The sequence below is a fragment of the Tachypleus tridentatus genome, chromosome 3 (assembly GCF_004210375.1).
Source record: "Tachypleus tridentatus isolate NWPU-2018 chromosome 3, ASM421037v1, whole genome shotgun sequence".
NCBI lineage: Eukaryota > Metazoa > Arthropoda > Merostomata > Xiphosura > Limulidae > Tachypleus > Tachypleus tridentatus.
Window position 1 is genome coordinate 34,994,216 of NC_134827.1, and position 24,652 is coordinate 35,018,867.

General features: G+C 34.3%; 1 protein-coding gene across 2 annotated transcripts in view; it reads right to left on the reverse strand.

Annotated features, from left to right (window-relative positions):
• Positions 1 to 16,669, reverse strand: part of LOC143246680 (ATP-dependent 6-phosphofructokinase-like) — a 45,495-nt gene extending 28,826 nt beyond the window's left edge. For both annotated transcript variants that reach the window (XM_076493757.1, XM_076493758.1), the window contains exons 1-5: positions 16,540 to 16,669; positions 15,809 to 16,008; positions 4,926 to 5,077; positions 3,772 to 3,961; positions 85 to 250 (exon numbers count right to left, since the gene is read on the reverse strand). In XM_076493757.1, coding sequence (XP_076349872.1) covers positions 85 to 250; positions 3,772 to 3,961; positions 4,926 to 5,077; positions 15,809 to 15,986 — 686 coding nt within the window. In that variant the 5' untranslated portion in view covers positions 15,987 to 16,008; positions 16,540 to 16,669. The remainder of the gene's footprint in view (positions 1 to 84; positions 251 to 3,771; positions 3,962 to 4,925; positions 5,078 to 15,808; positions 16,009 to 16,539) is intronic.
• Between the last annotated feature and the right edge of the window lie 7,983 nt (positions 16,670 to 24,652).

Below are 24,652 nucleotides of genomic sequence, written 5' to 3' on the forward strand. Positions count from 1 at the left end.
AAATTAAAAACATAAATAGTAACAACCTTCTCAAAAGTAACTTACATAAAAAAAAACATTCATCTGGCACCAAACTTTTCATACCTTGAAGCAGTAGTGACAATAGCATCAATAGCTTCCATAATTCTATGGAGAGCAGAGTCTGTTCCAATGGTCATGTCTGTTCCACAAAAATCATTGTCTATAGAGCCAACCATACCCACAATGTTCAAGCTGCTACACTCAGCTCGCTTGGATGGTGTTATCTCACCTGTAAGGATAACAGGAAATTTACTGGGAACACACCAACATGCAGGTGTTAAGAGAGAAAAAAAACTGAACTTGTACAATAAGATAGATGTAAATGTAACCATCAGTAAACACTTCTTAACTCGTGATTCACTAGGGATCTGCAATACAGAGACAACTACAGAAGTCTCTCAGCAACCACAGAGATCTGCAATACAGAGACAACAACAGAAGTCTCTCAGCAACCAACGTATCCATTAATTTGTTTGTTTGTTGTTAAGCATAAAGCTACACAATGGGCTATTTGTGTTCTGCCCATCACAGGTGTCAAAACACAGAGTCCAGCCCTGTAAGTCCGAAGACATACCACTGTATCACTGGGGGCTCAAGGTTTCCCATACCCAAATAAATACCCAAACCAGAGACTGCAGACCTTTTCCATACTCAGTATCAAACTGTATTCCCCATGAGTCCCACCAAACAATTTAATGAATTCTCTATCAGTGATAAATCATGCATTTAATGATATACAATACCTCCAATATTTGAACAGTGGAGTTATTATGAACTTGTCAATGAAGTTGATTGTGTTTACTTTTGTTCCACAGATTTATTACACAGTTTAGGCTTGTTCTAGACAGGTTATGTACCATCTTATCTACATCTTCCTCTCTTAAAACTTCCCCATCTTTCCAACCCATTGTGCATATAAAGACTGTTGCTAAAGTTAAAATTTTTGAAAACCACAGTTACAAAAATACCAGTCTACAAGGTCTTAAAACTAAGTCTGTAATAAAAAACCTTTTCTATGGAAATGTGCACAATTCACACCTAAAAAATATAGATTTAAAAAAAAAAAATAAATTTAAATTATTTATATTATGTACTTGGAATTATTTTACCATATAACCACAGTAACTTCTTTCTTAGGTATCACTGTTATTAGACCACTTGATATTTAGATTTTCATTATTTTAAATTTTCTACTGTAACACTATTATCATTTACAGCGGTATGTCTTTTTACAACGCTAAAATCATTTGATTTAGCAGATAGCCTTTGTGGCTTTGTTAAAAAACAAAACAAAAAAACAACAACTATTATCATAGTAACTAAACATCATAGTACACATGTCATGATGACCATTAACCACAGTTTTCAACTGGAACAGTATTAAACATTACAATTTAGTAAGTCACTTCTCAGTCTAAATCAACAACAGTTTCACTAACCATGAAGTGACTACATGTCCACCCACGTGTCAGTGACTAGGATCAGAATCTAACCAATGCTTTACTACAGCTAAAACACTGAATTTTTACAAGAGTACCATTCACATTAACCCTTAAATAGCAGCCACCATCAACTGATGTTGCTACCTACAATATTCCCACTGTTTAACGGTTAATCTTCGAGATAGCACTTAATGTGTCCTGTTGAAGGTTGGTACATTTACACTGTCTGTGGGTGAAATTCACTCTCAACACCAGTTGTGCTGACTACACTGACCATCATCATCTCAACAAGACACAAAATGGTGGCAAGTTGAGCAAGCTTTAATTTTGATAAGTCACTATTCACTTGGAGTTGAGATGAAGTTATAATTTCTTATATGTGTGGCTTGAAGAGAAATCATTCTTCAAAGATAGCTTCCCAGTATTCATTCCTGAAACATGTAATACAGTGATCTAGGATCTGTTCTCACTCATCAGTTCCATAGTCCACTACTTCCTCAGTATCATCTGGCCCAGTGCTGAAGTCAAAGATTTCAAAATTACCAAATGTAGACTCTGTAGTTTCCAAACACTCACATCAAGATAAAGCATAGTTCCATCAATCACTTCATTATACAGAGGTTTACATCCAATCCTCATTTTAACTCTGTCTTCATGTTTCTTCAAGAAAGTCTTCAGATGTGGACCTGACACTGTTTTGATGCCCAAGTAAAGCAGTTGTTAGTCTCTGAATTACTCCAGTTATGAGCACGTCTTCAACTTGAAATACTTGTGATATGGTACTGTGAGCAGCACTATAATCATTCATGAAGTTATTGTTTGAAGATATCCCAGGATTCCCTTGGTTTCAACACTGTCTTCCAAGTGTACAATATTTGCTTTGAAGTTCTCACTGAAGGCTTTTAAAGCACGTTCCTGACCATATAACACAGTGAACCAATTTATCATACAAGATTGCAGCAATATTTTATAGTCTTTAAAGAACCTTTTCCTCTTGCTGTTATCACAATTTTATGTCATAATGATGTAACATCATCAGGTGTCTGAGAGTTAGAGGTGTCACTGTCAGTGTCATGACCATTCTGATTGCTATTGATGTGACCGAGATTGTGTGATCTTGTCTCAGGTTTCTCCATCTGTGATAAGTCTTTAGTAACACTAGTTTCCATCTGAATACCTTTATTTTTGGATTATAACTGCTTGTTATTTAGGTACCACTACCAAAAAAATCTGTGTAGATAGCTGTGTGAAACTTTTCTTTTGAAGGTTACAAGAGATATATTACATGTCAGCATGCTACCATCTGCTAACCACTGTTTTTACCAATTCTCCAATATGCATATTAAACAATATTAATTAATGACAATAATGTTTTCAGAGATTCAAATTGTTCAATAATTTTTTTACTCTTGTTGTTGGTCACTTTTGGTATCAAAAATCACAAATTTAAATTCTAAAAAAACTTCATATAAATGAATTAGATAATTAAATTTTAAAATATAAACTGTAAATTTATAAAACAGTATAAAAATAATGATGAATATGAAACTAGGCCTAGCACATGTAATCACATGCTTGATTAATGTGATGTTTATACTTGTATAAATGAATAAACTTCAAATATTGTAATAATAAAACAATCAAGATATACAAGAAAATAAAACAGTAATTAATAGAAAATTAAAATTAACCCTAGAAGTTTATTAAAAAACATGCATCAAATACAATCTGGGAAATGCTAGTAAAGTAAACTTTCTATTTTTACAAGTTATCACTAACGGCAGCAGAACATTACACAGTTTTGTTAAGCCTAAGTCCTTCTTTCATTTGAAATCAGTTTGTTTTCAAATACCTATCACATCTCATTACTTAAATAATAACTTTATTCTAATGATCACTCTCACACATAGAAAACACCCAGAAATAATGTTGACATGGCAAACAATATCTATTCAAAACATTGGGCTACTATTATAGATAACCTAATATATAATGTTTAAAGTTTTTACACGATCAGGTGGACATGCGCATTTTATAATGTGGTCATCTTATAGTAAAACCTGCCTTTTATGAATGCGTAGACATAAGATTTTTCAAAAACTTTGCTACTAATCTTACAATCCTCAGTTTCTGTTTTCCACTCAGAATATCTTATAAACATTACAAAACTTTAATTGTCAAAAGTAAATGGAATAGATGAGATTATTTCTCTAAAAGTCCAAAGAAACAAGGATCTCCACTTATACTTTTCCATTAGCCCTCTAACAAAACACCAAATAAAATGAAATATGGTTCTTAAATGGCTCACCTTGTTCAACCAACTCATCAAGCAGAGAACCCCACTCTTGACGAAAAAGGTTAGCACCTGTTAAACTACCATCACCACCAATCACCACAAGGTTGGTAATTCCATGCCTCACCAGGTTTGCTGCAGCCTTCAATCGACCTGATCTCTCGCGAAATTTATTACATCGAACGCTTCCAATCACTGTTCCACCCTGAAAATTATACACAGACACACCATAATACAAATAAAAACTACAGAAGTAAAATCCATGAAAACTGTACAAAGTTATATAATGATACAAGTTGAATCTACAGAGGTAAAAATATTCTGAGTTTCACCAAAGAGAAAAAATAAAAATAAATTTTGATTAATCCAAAAGGGTATAATTATTGTTTCATATTCAAGATACAAAAGGACAATCATTGTTCTGTATTAAAGAAATACAAGGGTGTAACTACAATCTGGCAACTGTTCTTTTCGATTAACCACCATGGCCAACAATAATCAAATTTCTCAAACAAATACAGGTCAGTATTATCAGAATTCGTTTCCTCTTTCAATGTTTGTACACTAGCTGTGGTTTTATGTTTATACTGTTGTTGGAATGACTTCCTCCAACTAAATTAAATCTCCACCCCCAAATTTTTTTTGCAAATTGATGTGAGAGAAAGCTCAGTAGCCTTGGCATTATGCCAAAAATACTTGTAGAAAAAACCTGTATAATACAACAATGCTATACGATAAACCACAATAATTAAAAAGGCAAAATCATGTGACTGTTGCACTGGTCACTGATTAATTGTTAGTTAAGCAACAGATCAACCACACAGAAGTTGATACTTTTAATCTCACCAGTCATTTAACAGACAACTTGGTGACTACAAACTAAAATAGTCAGAGCAGAGGTTCTTTAAAAGTCACCTCCACAAATCTTTGTAATTCAAAACTAGTTCTTTAAAATAATAATGATTCAATAACAAATTATTATAGTAATTTTCTGCTTAAAACATACAGTTTTGCTACTTTATGTTTCAAAATTACCACCAAAAATAAAATTGGACCTTCAGAACTCCAGTGCCCAACATCATATCAGTCATCAAATGAAATTATGAAAGGTAAACCCCTATATTAGTGACACAGAATGAAGAATTACTAACTGGTCAGTAGCATTCTACCTTGTGGATGATTCCCGATATGCTGACCCATCCTGCTTCTACAATGTTCTCTCCACCATCTACCATCCCCTGGTAACCTTCCTTGATGAAGTACATTTTAGCTCCCATATACAGTCCCATTCTGCAAACAGCTCGGACAGTAGCATTCATTCCTAGAAGAAATTCACCAATTGGCACTGATTTGTTTTATACTTATAGTGAATCAATACAGTTATCTTTTTTACATGTTTTTAATCTCACTATAGATTTCTTTTAGTTACAGTTTGGTTCTGCAGACATTTTTATGAATATCTTAATATAATGATAAAATAAATTCCTTTAATTTTAAGCAAATACTTAATGAGTTTCTAACTTTTAATTAATGTTTATTTTGAACAGATACAACCATCATTTTTTACAAGACTTTTTGTCACTATCTTGGTTATCAAACTTTGTACCAGGTAGACGTTATGGTTATTCTAATATCAATAAAAAATAAATCATCTGTAATTTTGTTAATACATAAAAGGAAACAATAAAAATGTTTCTGTAAAAAATTTGCGTAATTTCATTGAATCTCTCCCTAAAGGAATACTTAGAAAGTGTTTAACACTTATAATTTTCAGTTAAGCTGTAAACTTCCATTACAAATGGCATTTATTGAATTTTAGTCAAAAATATCCCAGTTATATCTACATTAAGCATCCATAACTTTTAAAGAAACAGACTAGAATATAAAAAGCTAGTCAACACCTTCTACTGCTACCCCTTGGGTTTCTCTTGTCAGTCTAAAGAGTAGCATTTAAACAATACTCTTATAATACACTGACGACCCCAAAGTGCACGGCACTATTTTTTATTTAAATTTTTTTATGATAGCATGACACAAATCAAAGAAACTCTGATCTGCAGCCCTGACTAATTCCTACACCATGCTAAGCCTTAAAAAATTTTATGTAAAAATTCAAACTCTTGCTAAGGAATACGTTACATGAAAATAAACATATAATTTAGTTAAAAATTATAAAATTTTAAAAGTAAAACTCCATAATTATACGCATAATAAACTATAATTGGTAAAACTTACAATAAGTGCATTTTATAATCTAGATTATCTTCTGAAACATCAAAGTAAAATAAAACTTAAAGAAAGTTTAAAAGAAATAAGATATTTTAATTGTTCTTCTCTTTCCAAATAATCATGTTTTTTATAAAAAGTGTGTACACAGTCACAAAACCTTTTAAACAGAAGAAACTGGATAATAGTCTTAATGACGAGAAACCCACTTGAAGTAAAATGCATCTCAGAATGGCTGATGTAGATACTAATAGTTTTATTAATAAAGCAGAGAACAATGATTCACCCTTTCTAGATCACCTTCAGGTCAAACTGATTATACATATATATGAACAGACATACAACACTGCTTTGAAAGTATGCAATTCTTCAAACAACCTTCCATACCTGGTTGCCATATATAATTAATGATGTCACCTGAGAGTTAAATCTGATTGCCAAAAATAATTAATGGCATTATTGTAAATAGCCACAAATTGGCAGTCATGTAGAGCACTTATAACATAATCTTGTAACTGGTGTTAACCCTAATGGTCTAATAAGTTAATAAAATGATATGAATCTGCATGTACCTAGCACATAAGCTGTCTTTATGCAAACTGTTACAGTGTCTAGAATAATGGCTGGAAGACAACAAGTCCACTGGCCCAATAATTTAATCAAATACAGTTTACCTTAAGAACCCACATGTGTGAATATTATGAATATACAAGTCATACACAAATCAGAGATTCTGCTGGAAATTTTGAGGAATGACATAAAATATTATGACATGTGATCTTGAAAAAAATTCATATGTCCATAACACAAAACATGCGTGATTTCATACACAGAATACACGATAAACTTATAACAAAACATGCATGATTTCATACACAGAACACAAGATAAACTTATAGCAAAACATGCATGATTTCATACACAGAACACACGACAAACTTCTAGCAAAACATGCGTGATTTCATACACAGAACACACGACAAACTTCTAGCAAAACATGCATGATTTCATACACAGAACACACGACAAACTTCTAGCAAAACATGCGTGATTTCATACACAGAACACACGACAAACTTCTAGCAAAACATGCATGATTTCATACACAGAACACACGACAAACTTATAGCAAAACATGCGATTTCATACACAGAACACACGACAAACTTATAGCAAAACATGCATGATTTCATACACAGAACACACGACAAACTTATAGCAAAACATGCATGATTTCATACACAGAACACACGACAAACTTATAGCAAAACATGCATGATTTCATACACAGAACACACGACAAACTTCTAGCAAAACATGCGTGATTTCATACACAGAACACACGACAAACTTCTAGCAAAACATGCGTGATTTCATACACAGAACACACGACAAACTTCTAGCAAAACATGCGTGATTTCATACACAGAACACACGACAAACTTATAGCAAAACATGCGTGATTTCATACACAGAACACACGACAAACTTATAGCAAAACATGCATGATTTCATACACAGAACACACGACAAACTTATAGCAAAACATGCATGATTTCATACACAGAACACACGACAAACTTATAGCAAAACATGCATGATTTCATACACAGAACACACGACAAACTTATAGCAAAACATGCATGATTTCATACACAGAACACACGACAAACTTATAGCAAAACATGCCTGATTTCATACACAGAACACACGACAAACTTATAGCAAAACATGCCTGATTTCATACACAGAACACACGACAAACTTATAGCAAAACATGCCTGATTTCATACACAGAACACACGACAAACTTATAGCAAAACATGCCTGATTTCATACACAGAACACACGACAAACTTATAGCAAAACATGCATGATTTCATACACAGAACACACGACAAACTTATAGCAAAACATGCATGATTTCATACACAGAACACACGACAAACTTATAGCAAAACATGCATGATTTCATACACAGAACACACGACAAACTTATAGCAAAACATGCATGATTTCATACACAGAACACACGATAAACTTATAGCAAAACATGCATGATTTCATACACAGAACACACGACAAACTTATAACAAAACATGCATGATTTCATACACAGAACACACGATAAACTTCCACAGATTACTAATTTTAAATCCTAAGCTCTCCTGAAACATTGTCTTTCTTTCATCTACACGTACGCATGTTTTACTAAACCCACCTATTTGTCTATATTAGTGATAAGCTTAAAACACGTTGCACCACAGACATTGTTAGCGATTATGTTTCACTTCAACTAATTAAAAACTTCTGTAACCATACCTTCAAAACAGAAGTAAAAAAGTTTAGCTTCAGGTGTGCCAAACATTCACAGTTTCACACAAACATGATTCTATGAATTACCAAATTATGTTCTTTTACTCTCAATAGACCTTGCTTAGTTTTAGGGCATTATCTGCTATAGAATTACACACTGAATTAATCATGTGGTAAATCTAAGTGTTTACCTATACTTTAGTTCAAACTCCTAGACAAGTTTTTGTTGAATTATTTGCAATTTTTTTTATTTAGATATAATAGAAGCTATTGTCTAGAAAACAACAATTGTTTTATGGAAGTAAAGATGGTTTTCTAACTTGACTATTAAGCAGTAATTGTTTTTTACACTTAACATTTTGAAAACAATATAATGTAACAGACACTGTAATTCTGTCACTGTGCAATTAATTTTCAGGTTAATTTCCAAAAGTGTCAATTATCCACCAAAACAAAAGTGTGACCCTTTGTATTACTTCTTGAACACTAAAAGAAACTATTACTTATATGACATTAATATTACTTGAAAACTGCACAGAGTAGTAAAAAATAATGATTTAAACAAACAACTGAGAAGAATTGGAAGGGTTCTCCAGCAAGTGGTATAAACATAAGGGAACATCCTGCATGTTACAGTAGAGAAAAAGGGAACATCCTGCATGTTGCAGTAGAGAAAAAGGGAACATCCTGCATGTTACAGTAGAGAAAAACTTATTTTTCATAAATCTAAAATTCACAGTCAGTGGGTATAAATGTTTATTTGGATATATCAGAACTATACAGCAAAAGGGTTAAAAACTTCTACAGTATTAAAACTCAGTAAAAGAATAAATTGGCCAGCATGAAACTGTTTATTCATAGACTTACAGGCTTCCATTAACACTTGTAGACACATTTACTAATCACATGATAATAAGGTGTTGAATAGCATGTAGACAGAAGTCGTTCTAACAACAAACATGATATCTTGTCTAATGTTTCAGTTAAGTTTTTCAATGAGACACAGAATTGACTGACTATCAACGAATCATTTTAACACATGTACACACCAAGCTAGTAATATATGGAACATAATGTGTATTATGTACAGCAAATACATATGCAATTCAACATAACTGTATGTACACGTAAATCATTTACTCTGTTATGTGATATGGATGTTAACTTTAACCACTGCAAACATTGAAAGCCTGCAGGGATGTTATCAGAGCCTTGTTTAAGTTCAAGGTGAACAGACTAACCCAGAAATGTCCCTGGCATTAAGCCAACTCCCACTAGAGTCACTCTTGTAAACTCTTACAGAAGTATTGTGTATTTCCTCACAAAATCTGGTGTGCGAAGTTCAGCAGCTACAAATAAGAATGGAATATCTGTGAATTAAACAAGTGTGGAATGTCCTCTTGTGATGCTTTGAGATCTTGACTTCAGAAAAAGTTACGGTAAGTGTGTATCGTTTTGCACACAGTTCACTCAACCTCCGAAAAAAAACTAAACAGACAGATCATTCCCACACTCGATAACATAAAAGTGGAAGTAATTTTAACATTAACTTTTAACTACAAATAAGAGTAATTCTAAGAACCCAGGAGTGATAGCAAAGGAGAATATATGTGAACCACACCACATCTACCATATGCAGTGGAACAGCTGAACCACACCACATCTACCATACACAGTGGAACAGCTGAACCACACTACAGAGTTCCTCATTGTATGGTTATTGTTAACTAGGTTAAATTAATGTTTTCAAAGTTACTAGTATTGGAAAACCTATGCCTCAGTAACATACGTTAGTGTTAAACCTTAAAAGTAACAAACTAATTCTTTAGATGCTGGATTCACATTTGCTCTTCAGCAAATTAATGTTTCATAACAATAAGTTTATAATCATCTGTTTATGTGATACATGGTTTAGGTATAGTTTTGATGGGACACAATTCATCTGGTACCATGTGTGCCAAACACGAGTTACGAGCTTGTGACGTTTAGGAGGCTCGGAACTGATTAGTTGGATGAGAGAGAAATTCTCTGGTATTCAAGAAAAAGCTTCTACAGCTGCAACTCTGAGTAGACAATGACAGATCTGAGATGCTATTCACAAACAAAGTGAATACATAAAGAGAAATGTTGAACAAATACATCTGCAGTTTACACAGTTACTATCACAAGTTTAAGCCTACTAGCTTCTAATGCTCCACAAGCTTTCAAATCAAAGAATCATAATTTGCTTGCCAGTTTAGTTATTGTTTTTAGGGAAAATTTTATTTTTCTAGTGTACATAGGGCTACACTCAAAACCAAAAACTTTCCAGTCAAACTTGACCCTTGTTTCAGGTAGAACACCTCAGAAGCCACAGCTTTGACCTTTGTTTTTCATAATCACTTTAAGGATATTAACAAAAACATAATTAGTGAAGTAAACTGATAATATTACACTCTTCTAGTTGTACTGAGGATGTTGAAGTACTGCAGAATGGCTTCATCACACGTGTAACACAAACGGAAAACCCGTCTAACAGCAGGAGTGAAAAAAATGGTTTCTAGCATAGTGGTTGATAAGTCGGGCAAGTCTGTTGCTAAGAGTAATGCTAACAGAAGCTTTATGATGTATTTAAGTAAGATATAAATATATCATAACTTTCTTCTTTCTCTAGTATCAACATTTATTCTTTGTTCTGAATAAAACAAACCAAATTTATCTTGCTTCCAGTAACCTTGTTCTTTTGTCATTCTCAAAGGGTATCTTGTTCTTCATACACTGCCATGGAGAACATTGCTACATGCTGTTCGTTTATGGATACTAAAGCCAATGTCCTTTACACGTAGTACAGGACTACAGGTAGTACCTAACAGTCTCAGTCCTATTTATGTTTAATGAGAATAACCAGTCACAACGTAGCACTCATGCTTGGCAAATAGTTTTATTTTAAATAGAAACCTTAGTCTGTTTCTTAAAGCCTGATACAGACTTGAATGTGTGAAGTAAAAGTCCATTAAAAACAAGTAAACACTGATTTTAAGCTCTAATAAAGTTTATATTCATAAAGGTTTAGAACACAATGCTTCATCCATTTATTCTTTAGCTTGAAAAGTTCATCACTGATATGCAGTATCACATCTTGTTCAGATCTATTAAGTGGACCTCTCAGGAAAATCTCAAATCTTTACATGGATATGGCACAGAGTACATAGGGAATAAGATTTTTTGGTTCCACAAGTACAGGATACTGGTTTATTACAAACATTCTTAAAAATGACTGGTGTGTGTATGACTCATCTTAAACCTGAATAAAACATTGAAAAAAAAGATTTCTTTACTTTAAAATGGAATATACAACAACATGAAATATATACAATCTAGAGGAATAGTTCATCACTGAGGGGAAACAGTAATTCAAGAGAACAGTTGGATCAAGGAGAAGTCTTCTCTTAGATGCTTAACTTTCACTGCTGTTGCAAAAGTTCAGGGATGCTATTCCACTCAGATTCAGGAAGAAATGCCATCATCTGATGCACCCAGATCGAAAATGGATAGAGTTCTTCCATTATGAATCAACCTTAGTGCAAAACAACAACACAGTCTATAGGACATCATAAAGATATGGTGTCTGAGAACACCACAAGAGGGTCTTTACAGGACTTTCAGTCTGACATGAGCTAAATAACTCTGATTACGACAAGTGAAAACTATTGGAAGCATCACTGGAGGACACTGTCCACCATCAGAATCCCTCTTGCCATCATATGAAACAACAAATGATGTGTGAATCACTGGGCAGTGAATAACGTTTCTGAGCTCTTAGGTATACAGTCTGTAGGGACATGATTATGTACAGTTTCCCATCCATCCATGTACACCTCATTACTCTGTTCCTTAAATTCAATAACCCACCAGCCAGCTAAACATCTATACTTCCACACTGCAGAGTTTACAATGGCACAAACTTCATTATCAGGTGATATTCTACAGGTCAGAAAGGAGGCTGTTTAGTAACACCCATATGAAATCATTTCATTTATATTTCATAATAATGTTCAGAATTTATTAAAATTTTATATAAATTTCCAGACACCAAAATTCTTAACAATCTTAAAACCCTCAATCAGTGCACCATTCTCATTAAAAACACATCAAGATTTTAATCTATTAACATGAAATAACTTCTCTAAATCTCTATTCATCATGATGGTTCTTCTCCAGTAACTCAACATCACATATTATACAAGATGGTTAAAAATAGACACAATATTTTATGGAATACAGTAATGACCTTCTTTAACTTGTACTCAATACTTCCATTTATTTTAGCTAGTTTCTAATGCTCACAAACAACTTTCAAGGACTCGTGATGATAGAAGATAAAAACTGGGAGTAATGTGACGAATAAAAGGTTACACGAATGGTTGGTAAGCCTACCAAAATATACATTTGTAGAAAATTCAAATTTCATTATACATATAAACAATTTTTCTGATGCTTTATTCCTTGTCTTTATTTTTTTTAAAACACAATACAACAAGTCAATCAGTATTATTTTTTATCACAATTTACACAGAACTTACATGAGCAAACTATTTTTCCTTACTACTGCCATTAGTAAAGAAAACTTTAAAATACTAAATCACATTAAAACCTCTGAAGTGCTTTTTCTTTTACTATTAAAGACATTTTATTTTTTTAAAAAGGAGTAACAACTGTCAACACAAGTAGGAAAGTCACAATACTTCAGAAGTTGTGACACTCGTGTAGTTCACACAAGAGATGACTTATGTTAACATAATGGAGTTTTTTTACTTGCAAGCCAAACTCTACTGTTTCTTCATTAATATTACTATTACAATACTGTAGACTTTAGCAACAGTACTACTATAAAATGTTCAATAATACAAAACCTAATCTTTATCAGAATTAAGCACACACTTCCATAAAGTGTAAAAACTTAACTTTACCACTTTACAGAACACCGAGCAACATGAAACTGTGTTCAAACTGGACTTATCCTTAAACTTTACCACTTTACAGAACACCGAGCAACATGAAACTGTGTTCAAACTGGACTTATCCTTAAACTTTACCACTTTACAGAACACCGAGCCACATGAAACTGTGTTCAAACTGGACTTATCCTTAAACTTTACCACTTTACAGAACACCGAGCCACATGAAACTGTGTTCAAACTGGACTTATCCTTAAACTTTACCACTTTACAGAACACCGAGCCACATGAAACTGTTTTCAAACTGGACTTATCCTTAAACTTTACCACTTTACAGAACACCGAGCCACATGAAACTGTGTTCAAACTGGACTTATTCTTAAACTTTACCACTTTACAGAACACCGAGCAGAAACTGGACAACATGAAACTGTGTTCAAACTGGACTTATCCTTAAACTTTACCACTTTACAGAACACCGACAGAACAACATGAAACTGTGTTCAAACTGGACTTATCCTTAAACTTTACCACTTTACAGAACACCGGCACCACATGAAACTGTGTTCAAACTGGACTTATCCTTAAACTTTACCACTTTACAGAACACCGAAGCCACATGAAACTGTGTTCAAACTGGACTTATCCTTAAACTTTCCCACTTTACAGAACACCGAGCCACATGAAACTGTGTTCAAACTGGACTTATCCTTAAACTTTATCACTTTACAGAACACCGAGCAACATGAAACTGTGTTCAAACTGGACTTATCCTTAAACTTTACCACTTTACAGAACACCGAAACTGTGTTCAAACTGCAACATGAAACTGTGTTCAAACTGGACTTATCCTTAAACTTTACCACTTTACAGAACACCGAGCCACATGAAACTGTGTTATCAAACTGGACTTATCCTGTGTTCAAACTGGACTTATCCAAACTTTACCACTTTACAGAACACCGACAAAGCCACATGAAACTGTGTTCAGAACACCGAACACCGCAACATGAAACTGTGTTCAAACTGGACTTATCCTTAAACTTTACCACTTTACAGAACACCGAGCAACATGAAACTGTGTTCAAACTGGACTTATCCTTAAACTTTACCACTTTACAGAACACCGAACACCTGAAACTGGACTTATCCTTAAACATGAAACTGTGTTCAAACTGGACTTATCCTTAAACTTTACCACTTTACAGAACACCGAGCCACTGTATTATCCTTAAACTTTACCACTTTACAGAACACCCTGTGTGTTCAAACTGGACTTATCCTTAAACTTTACCACTTTACAGAACACCGAGCAACATGAAACTGTGTTCAAACTGGACTTATCCTTAAACTTTACCACTTTACAGAACACCGAGCCACATGAAACTGTGTTCAAACTGGACTTATCCTTAAACTTTACCACTTTACAGAACACCGAGCCACATGAAACTGTGTTCAAACTGGACTTATCCTTAAACTTTACCACATGAAACTGTGTTCAAACTGGACTTATCCTTAAACTTTACCACTTTACAGAACACCGAGCAACATGAAACTGTGTTCAAACTGGACTTATCCTTAAACTTTACCACTTTACAGAACACCGAGCCACATGAAACTGTGTTCAAACTGGACTTATCCTTAAACTTTCCCACTTACAACTGGACTTATCAACACTGTGTTCAAACTGGACTTATCCTTTACCACTTTACAGAACACCGACAACATTTGTTCCACTTATCCTTACTTTACCACTTTACAGAACACCGAGCCACATGAAACTGTGTTCAAACTGGACTTATCCTTAAACTTTACCACTTTACAGAACACCGAGCCACAGAAACTGTGTTCAAACTGGACTTATCCTTAAACTTTACCACTTTACAGAACACCGAGCAACATGAAACTGTGTTCAAACTGGATTTTTTACTACCCTTAAACACTGAAAACCATGCAGTACCTGTGATATTATAGAATATTTAATCTGAACACAACTGGAGATGATGTATTATGTATATACTATAGGATAACAATGTGTTATTTACTGTTTTACAGTTTGGTTTTTTTATGTTTAAATATAGTACAGCATGCCATCCAATGGTGACTATCACAAGTTTCATATTGTATTAATTTCAAACCTCTGGTGTAAGTAACATGTTATACATATGAAACTTGTGATAGTCACAGACAGAATAATATACAGCTGAACCTGATATCTCAGTATCTTAGGATATCATGATATAAACATTTTCTATTTAAAAGTATAGAAAAATGTATATTTAAATGTATCACTATTGGTACTAATACCCCAAGAGAGGGGGGTGTCAAACCTGTTCCCATTGTTTCCAAAAATATCAAAAAACCTGTCAGATTACAAAGTAATTATATCACCATCAATTTTGTTAGGAGAGAACTTAAATACAAATGGGGGAAAAATATATTTCCAAGTTATGTTCACATACACTGGTACCAGATATTTTCAAAAATAATGAAGAAAATTGAAACGTATCTTCAATGAACAGAACAAGGAAACCATGAGAATGAAGTTGTTACTATTAATTAAATACACTTACCTTGAGAATCTCCACCACTAGTGAGCACACCAATAGCTTTTCCCTTATGTCCACCTCTGGCAACAGCAAGACCTTCCCTGCTAAAAAATCTATTTTTGCTATCATCATCAGAAACTGGTGAAAGTAAGGTTCCCGTTAATATATCAGAACGCTGGTTCATCTGGTCACCGTCTGTCATCTTTAACTCTTCGTCAAAAGGTCTGCAAGGCAGAGAATTAGTGACAACAGAAGTGATAATTAATTTTTCCATTTCTAGTGGTTATTATTAAAACTTGAAAACGTTTACTTTAGAACTTTTGAGAAATATACACTAGCACTAACAAACTTCAACTTATGTCTAAGACTTCAGCTTAAAACGAAATCATGCCTATGAAAATTCAAACTCAAAAAAGCTACAACTTCTTAACAGTTTGCTTAACAAGTTACTAAAGGCCACCGAAAAGTTTCAAAGTTCCAACTCTGAAACCAAGTTCTATTGTAATGCTGTCCCGTAGTACTACCGCTAATACTAGTGATAACACCGGTTACATAAGGCTAAGATACACGAGGTAGTCCAGACTGACTAATAGTAAGACAACCATTGTAGTTTTCTACCAATCAGAAAACTGGTGTAAAGACCTACATCACTAAAGCTGACGTGAGAATCTACACGTCGAAGTCTCTTTGTTAGTATGGTAAATCTAAATGTAACCTCTAACGCTTCACCTCTCCCACTGTTCCACCTCACATACCTTTTAATCCTTTTCTCGGGTAACTACCGCCTCATGGATACAACCCTCTGCTGTTTCCAGGGGTAAGAATAGTTCACAGCAACCTCCTAGTTCTATCACACACTGTTACTTTTAGAAACTTAATTGACGCGCTACCTAGTGGAATTCATAAGTCAACGAAAATTGTCTTTACTATATTTGGATGTAACTATATTTCAGTTTCCTTTACATATCCGTACATTTTATAAAAACTTTAACACCACTAAGTTTCCATCTTCTTACGTAATGATGCAGATTATACGATGACTTATGTTAATGTACGAAGCACAACTGTCATAATATAAAAATACATTACGTAGCAATTTCATTTGAAACCTTGAAGAAAACTTTCTCTGACTGAGTGCTAATATCATACTAAAATTAATGCTCACTTGTAGTTTTAAATGTCGACAGAGCTCTTCCAAAATGCAAGATGAAATTCACGATTTTATTAATTCTACTTAACTGTTTAATTCTGGTATTCTCGCTTATACTTGCATGTATATTTGGTATGAAAAATAATTCCAGATGATACACTTATCTAAGTATATATGTTTTACTGGTTTGTTTGTTTTTTTGTTGTTGTTGTCGTTGTTGTTATAGGTACCTGTAAAGTGTCGTGTATAAATCCAAAGATCAAGCCCACTTAGAAAGGTGGGAAATTATTTTACAAGAGCAGGCATTACACTAAATGCCTTTGGACAATTTTTCATAATTGCCAGAAAATTGCATTCTATTTTATATGTTTTCTTAACATTTCAAAAATAAATGTCAAAGTTCAAACAACAAAAATGTGTTATTGAACATAACGTATCCTCGTTGTACTTTTTTTTTCTCCTAATTATTAATGTTAAAAAAATCACAGTTTTATTAGCATTTCATAGTAAGTCAACCAGCTTTATCAATATGCTTAGTTTTATCTTGTCCACCTACCATAATAGAAAATACGAGAAAAAGAGTTGGAAATTTTCGTAACGTTAATGGCGTATTCAGTCGCTTGTATTGCGTCACAATCTGCTTGTTACAATTATTTATCATTTATATGATAAAATGGAATGTGCCAGTTTCAATAGTAATCCCAATTTTCAATACCCTTTTATATATTTCCATGTCTTTTCTTGAATATCGTACCTAAAGCCATTTTAAATACGTATATCTCTAAATAGATTTTAAAATTTTGACACTCAGCACGTCAAACACGAATAATTCAGCGCCCTCTATCATATTGTGTTCGATTTACGCGGTTAATATAGCGATCGAAAAGAAGCAGAATAAAACGACTGAATTATTTGGGCTAAATAAACCATGTCTTTAAAAAAATCACGAAGAGCCTAAAATTCTAAAATACTGCTATAAACTTTCCCATTCCACCAAAATCTCCTAATGTAACCAACCTTTCCAGTTTTATCACAATAATTTCGGATTTAACAACGAACAATGGACACAAAGAGGGCTCCTAAGGCAACATATTTATGAGCTTTATTAACAGCGAGACTCTTGGATTAAGCGTCCGTGAAATCTCGCACTAGAAAACGTTACATAGAAGACGATCCTGTTTAAAGTAACTTAAAAACTTGTTTTATTGCATTAACACCTTTCATAAAACAATCAAGTTTACCCTCAATTACTCTCTAACCCAAATAAATTTACTGTTATCATTGTCTCTTTAAACTACGGTCTGTAACATAATAATTGATGAGAAAACCACACCTTCACTACAAAGTTGTCACTTAACTTATGCTAAACGGAAGGAATATTATCTGTACATATAAAAAAAAAAAAAAAACGAACCAGAAAACTTGAAATAACCCGGGTTATTGAAATTGCCAGCTAGTTCAAAAAACTAACAATACTAAATTTAAAAAAACATTATTTAAACTGTATATATTAACGAAGATTTAAAAATAATTCATTCTATTATTATCTATCATTTAAAGTAAGAAATATTTTAAGTATTCTGGAAAGGGGGAAAAAATCGATCTATTGTAGCTGAACTAACCTTGAAACTGTTCTTTTTATCTTTTTTTCAGAAACCTTACGGACATCCTTGTTATGCAGAAATGAATTACAGCCCACCACAGAATGGTTGTCTTCCGTGTAATAAAGCTACTAGTTAAAGTTACAAGTTCATAAAACTACCGATTATTTTCTAGACAAATATGACCACAATACCATTTATAAATATGTAAAAACGGTTGACTTGACGATGACCGAAGAAGGTCGAAACGTTGTTCGCTCCTCTACATAAAAAAATTTTCTCAACCCATACCAGCCGTTTTTACATATATATTTTTCTCTACAAGTGGGTTTTCTCGTCATCACGGATTAATACCATTTATATATTAGACATTAAACAAACACGAAAAAAACGCAAACTTCAGTCTACGGTATGACAGACCCAAACGACTGTTAGTAAGCGCTTCGACATCCATAATTTTTTTATAAATACACACACACACACTAAAAAAGACTTCTGTGTTTCTCATCACAATTTTTATATTAACGATATTGATTCTCACAGACATTTAAACCGGTTTCAAAACCAAAGCTAATAGATAAATTAAAGAAATTCTTACTTAGCTACTTGTGGAATAAACCTAAATTATTGAAGTAATGATCGACCCTGAGTTGGTTCCCTATCTAACATATAATGTTTTTCTCATGCGTTGTTTGTTTTTATATTTTTATTTTCGTAAATGTTATCATTTGTTTATAATAAGTTGCCTTGTTTTTTAAATTTTATTTTTAGTTCTTTCTGTTTAACTTTTTTATTTGCTAATCGATTGTAACATCATATCTTTATTTTACTTTATTGACAGCCATTAAATTTTTCCTTTCATATTCGTTTTCCTTTTAACCGAACTGGTGTAATCTTTTTAAACATAATTATTCTTGCCATTGTGTACAATGATCTCTGTCTGATGTCTCCGCGACAAATATAAGGCTAAACATCGGTTTTCGATAATGCAGTAGCCACAGCACAAATAGCTTATTATGTAACTTTGCGCTTAACAACAAAACACATTCAATAACAGAAATTATTCACACCTGCAACATTTCTTTGAAAGCCAATCAAAGCACCTCTTGGTTACCATTGTCGTCGACTTTTACTTAAGCTTGACGTAACTTTACCTTTTCTTCACACGTTCCTGTGTGAGATAGCAAACGTTAATTCGAAGAAAGGTGTTAATAATATAATAATATTAAATAATAATATAGATAAATAAAATAATTAACGTCAAAATAAAAAATCTGTTATAAATTCTCTCCCTCAAAAAAATCTGACTTGTAACTGACAAATAAAATGGTTAGTAGTTCAATTCACAGGTTTAAGCTGGTTCACAATAAAACCGTTTTTTGTTTTATAATTATGGACTGTATGTGTATAGCTTGGACTTTCGCTTCTTCTTTGTGGGTATTTGGGTATCTTGGAAATTTTTGATACCAGGAGGGTCAGACGTAAAAGGTCTCTTCCTCCATCCCTAACTTTCATGTCGGCTACTATTGTAATTGTAGTGCTTTAAGGTCAGACTAACCCACAGCACTCTGGCCCTTTTCAGGGTAGTGTCCATATATCGTCTGGAGTCACTTTTTTATCTACATATATAAAAATATTTATAAACTATGTATATTATACTAATTTTAAACGTTTACCGCATGGTGGCCAGCGAGATTTATGTTTCTTAAATATATATTTATAGTAGAGAGGTACTTAGGACTATGTTGTACGTAGTATATGTCACGATCACACAATAAATCATTTTTATGCTAATTTTTATTAAAATAATTTAGTGTATTATACAAAAGTTTATCAGATACTGTCTCTATATTTGTGGATGAAATACTGCGGGGTACTTTATAGGTTGAAGTTAGGATTGAATTTTGTATTTTTTGTAGTTCGTGTAATTGTTTTTGTGTTATGTTTATCCAGGCTGGACATGCGTATTCTATTATAGGTCTAATGTATGTTTTGTAGATTTTTATTATATTATCAGGTGATGTGCCTTGATTTTTACCCGATATGCTTCTTGCATAGTCTGCTGTTTTCCAGATTCTAGTCAGGATATTGTTAATACGTTGTATCCATGTTAATTTGGTATCATAAGTTAATCCTAAAAATGTAGCAGTCTGTAAAAGTGATCCGTTCATGTATAACTTTGATAGATCTTTTTTTTAGTTTATTTAATCTGGTGAAAAGTATTACTTGGTTCTTCGGAATATTTATTTTTATTCTATATTTCTGGCAGTATTCTTCTATATTATTCAGGACTGGTTGGAGGTTTGTTGCCATTATTGAAGGAGTGGGGGTACTTTTCCAGACTGCTACATCGTCAGCAAATTGTGATGTAAAATCTAAGTTTAGGTCCGACAGTGGCATATTACTCACATACGTGATAAATAAGATCGGGCTAACTACCCCTCCCTGTGGGACTCCTGCCTCAGGAGAGAAAGGCTCTCAGTAGGCCCCATTCACATCTACTTTACACATTCTATTGTCTAGAAAGTTAGATAGCCAGCGAATAGTTCCCTGGGGTAAATCCATTTCCGTTAAGTGGTATCGTGTCAAATACTTTCTCAATGTCGAGAAAGCAAGCTACAATGCATTTGTCCTTGTTAAAACTGCCCATAATTGTTTATGTTAATCTGATCAGGTGGTCTGTAGTTACTATAGCTTGGGCTGTTGTTTATCTTTGAATTTCGCGCAAAGCTACACTAGGGCTATCTGCGCTCGCCGTCCCATATTCAGCAGTGTAAAATTAGAGGGAAGGCAGCTAGTCATCACCACTCCTGGGCTACTCTTTCACCAACGAATGGTGGGATTGAAGCTTGGACAGAAGCACTGGTACATTCTGTCGTAACCCAGCAGTCCTGATGAGCTCTGGTATTGGAAGAAAGAAGCTAATTAACACTGGTAACTCTCAATTAACACTGGTAACTCTCAATTAACACTGGTAACTCTCAATTAACACTGGTAACTCTCAATTAACACTGGTAACTCTCTTACTGAATATAGGGACTTGACCAGACACTTATAATTCACCCACAACTCCAATGTGCGGAAATCTTTTGTTTTTGTAACAGGACGTCTCCTAAGGAACCTCGGACACACAGACCGGTACGCGAATCACTGGGATAGTAAACTAAATCATTCCCATGTAAACCCAGGTGAAATCGGGTCTTATTTTCAAAAGCGGTTTTAACGTGTTTAATCTCTATTTCGTAATGACAAACGCCACTTTGAAATAACATGGTGGTGGCGCCAGGGTAGGGGGGCTTGTGCCCCCTCAGCCCCCCAAATATTGTTACCTACATGTAATATTCATAAAATATGAAAAACACAACCGTCGTTGTTGCTTAGCAATTAACATCAGAGACATAGATCTGTAGAACTCAACGTCTTCATTAAGATGAAAGATGGTTAGCCTGATAGTGACCTTACTTTTCCTCAGAGTATATTAACTTCACATGGGATAATTCGTTTCTGCTATGTAAACTGTGTCTTTATATTTCTTTTGATTTGTAGCTTTACTCTTAATGGTATATTAAATGTTCAATCTAATCTAATCTTGATTTTCTTTATTATTATGTATTACCTTGGGTGGAATTTAGGTGAGCTTCCTCTTTTACATATACGCATATTTTCATAAACAGATTATTTCTAATTTGTAATAATGAATTATTCATCAGAGTATGAGTTTCCAATGAAAACTGCATTGAAAACGCAGTTCAAAATAGCACATTAATTAATTCGAAATGAAGTAAAAGTTTGTATTTCAAATTTACTATTTGTCCATTTATTGAATTAAGGGTTAAAATAGTTTAAATAAAATTTGTCTTTTTCGTTTGGTTTAATTTGTTCCTCTCCGTTTCTTTAGTTGTTTAATCATTTTACAAAAACTTTGACGATACCAGTTCTCGCCTAAATTTCTGAGTATTTGGTATTCATAAAACTTGAATACTCGAGAGTACAACTTACTAGACAAATTAGAATCCAAACAACTTTATACTGCAAAAGCGATACCACAAATGTTTGCTTAATTCTAAAACCAGGTGGAGCGACCTCACCCCTATCTCAACTAAACTGATCTACCGTCACATCTTTGTGCATGAGAAATGGCTGATATCTGGACTCCCACATATCTTGTTTCTTTCATATTTTAATAATTACACTCTCAGAGGGAGGAAGCAACACACACAACGCAAATTCCTCTTTCCTATATAAACCCCGCGAATTTTACTTTCGGAGATAAAAAACGGGGAATAGACATTAGACATATGGCTTTAGTGGTCCAACGTTAGTCACACCCATCGAGGTGAACTTGCAAGGACACTTCATTCTACTTTTTAAGAATCTTGGTCTTGCGGGTCCTAATGTGTTACGTCACATAACGTCACCAACCCGGGTGAAATCACAGAGGCGCATCGCTTGGCTATTAGGTTTGTTTTTTAATTTCGCGCAAAGCTACACGAGGGCTATCTGCGCTACCCGTCCCTAATTTAACAGTGTAAGATCAGAGGAAGGCAGCTAGTCATCACCACCCACTACCAACTCTTGGACTACTCTTTTACCAACGAATAGTGGGATTGACCATTACAATATAACGCTCTCACGGCTGAAGGGGCGAGCATGTTTGGTGCGACGTGGATTCGAACCCGCGACCTTGGGATTACGAGTCGAACGCCTTAACCCACCTGGCCATACCGGGCCAAAGACGTATCTTTCTCAAATAACATCTTCCTTCTACTGGAAGACCCTACGTCTGGAAGCCCAGACATGCGCTTTAAACTCCCCAGTAAATATAGAAATGAAACAAACAAAAAAAACTTGAGATTTAGTAACAGGGACGAACTCACAGAAAGTACTGTAGCGCACCCTAGTGTTAAATATTAAGGCAAATTTCCTCCAAAAGGCAGCGGACGTTACACGGTTGTACGAAGTATGGTGTGCAGTTTGGGTGTTTTTCTTATAGCAAAGCTATTTGCTGAGTCCACCGAGGAGAATCGAAGCCTTGATTTTAGCGTTGTAAGTCCGTAGACATAGCGGAGGACACGAGGGCAATTAATGGGTCATTTAAAACCTGTTAAGACTTACTTTTACTGGAACTATTTCGCGGGCTATTTTTCAAACGAGGTCACATCCAGTCTACGAAGTAGTCCATCCTGTCCCAAACATTGTTCCAGATTGCATTACGCTAGTTTATTTTTGGTACATTAAATTATATATGGTCAGTCTTGACTTGTTTTTCAAATTTTATACCACATGTATTTTATTTTTTATGATCGGGATATTCGAAGATAGCTGTTACATTGTTACTATAACGAGTGGTATTACAGTATTTGTTTTAAGGTTTTGGTTGTTTATTTTGAAATTTGTGCAAAGCTACAAGAGAGCTATCCACGCTAAGCGTCCATAATTTAGCAGTGCAAGACCAGAGGGAAGGCAGCTCGCTAGTCATCACCACTCACCGCCAACTCTTGGGCTGCTCTTTTACCAACGAATAGTGGGGTTGACCGTCACATTTATAACGTTCCCACGGTTGATTAGACGAGCACATTTGGTGGGGCAGGAATTCGAATCCGCGACTTTCAGGTTTCGAGTAGAGCGTGACAATCATCTCCCCATGTAGGGCCAAATTGTGTTAAGAAGAGAACATGTGAAAGGAATCCCGGCTGTTGTCTGGCCATATGTACCTGTAGTTTTTTTTATGGCTTCCATATTTTAGCTGAGGTAGGGTCCACTTCTCTTTAGGAGGGCCCGCAACTATTTCACTACGTTTTATACAAATAAAAAACATACATAAAAATGAGAAACACATCGTTCAGCTTCAAAACTTCCCCCGTCTCTATCACCCCCTCCACCTGGAGCACTCACTACATGCGGCCACAGTGGTCAATTATTTAAAGGGGCTTATAACAACAACAGAGAATTCGTTGAACTTTCAAAAGAGTACGTGACGGTTTGGCTACACGTGCAACATTGCACGTACTCGAAGAACAGCATAAATAATGCGTGAAAACTACAGCAGGCCTAGACTGAATGTACATACAGTATTCCCTCGCTATTCGCGGGGGTTACGTTCTTTACCCACCCACC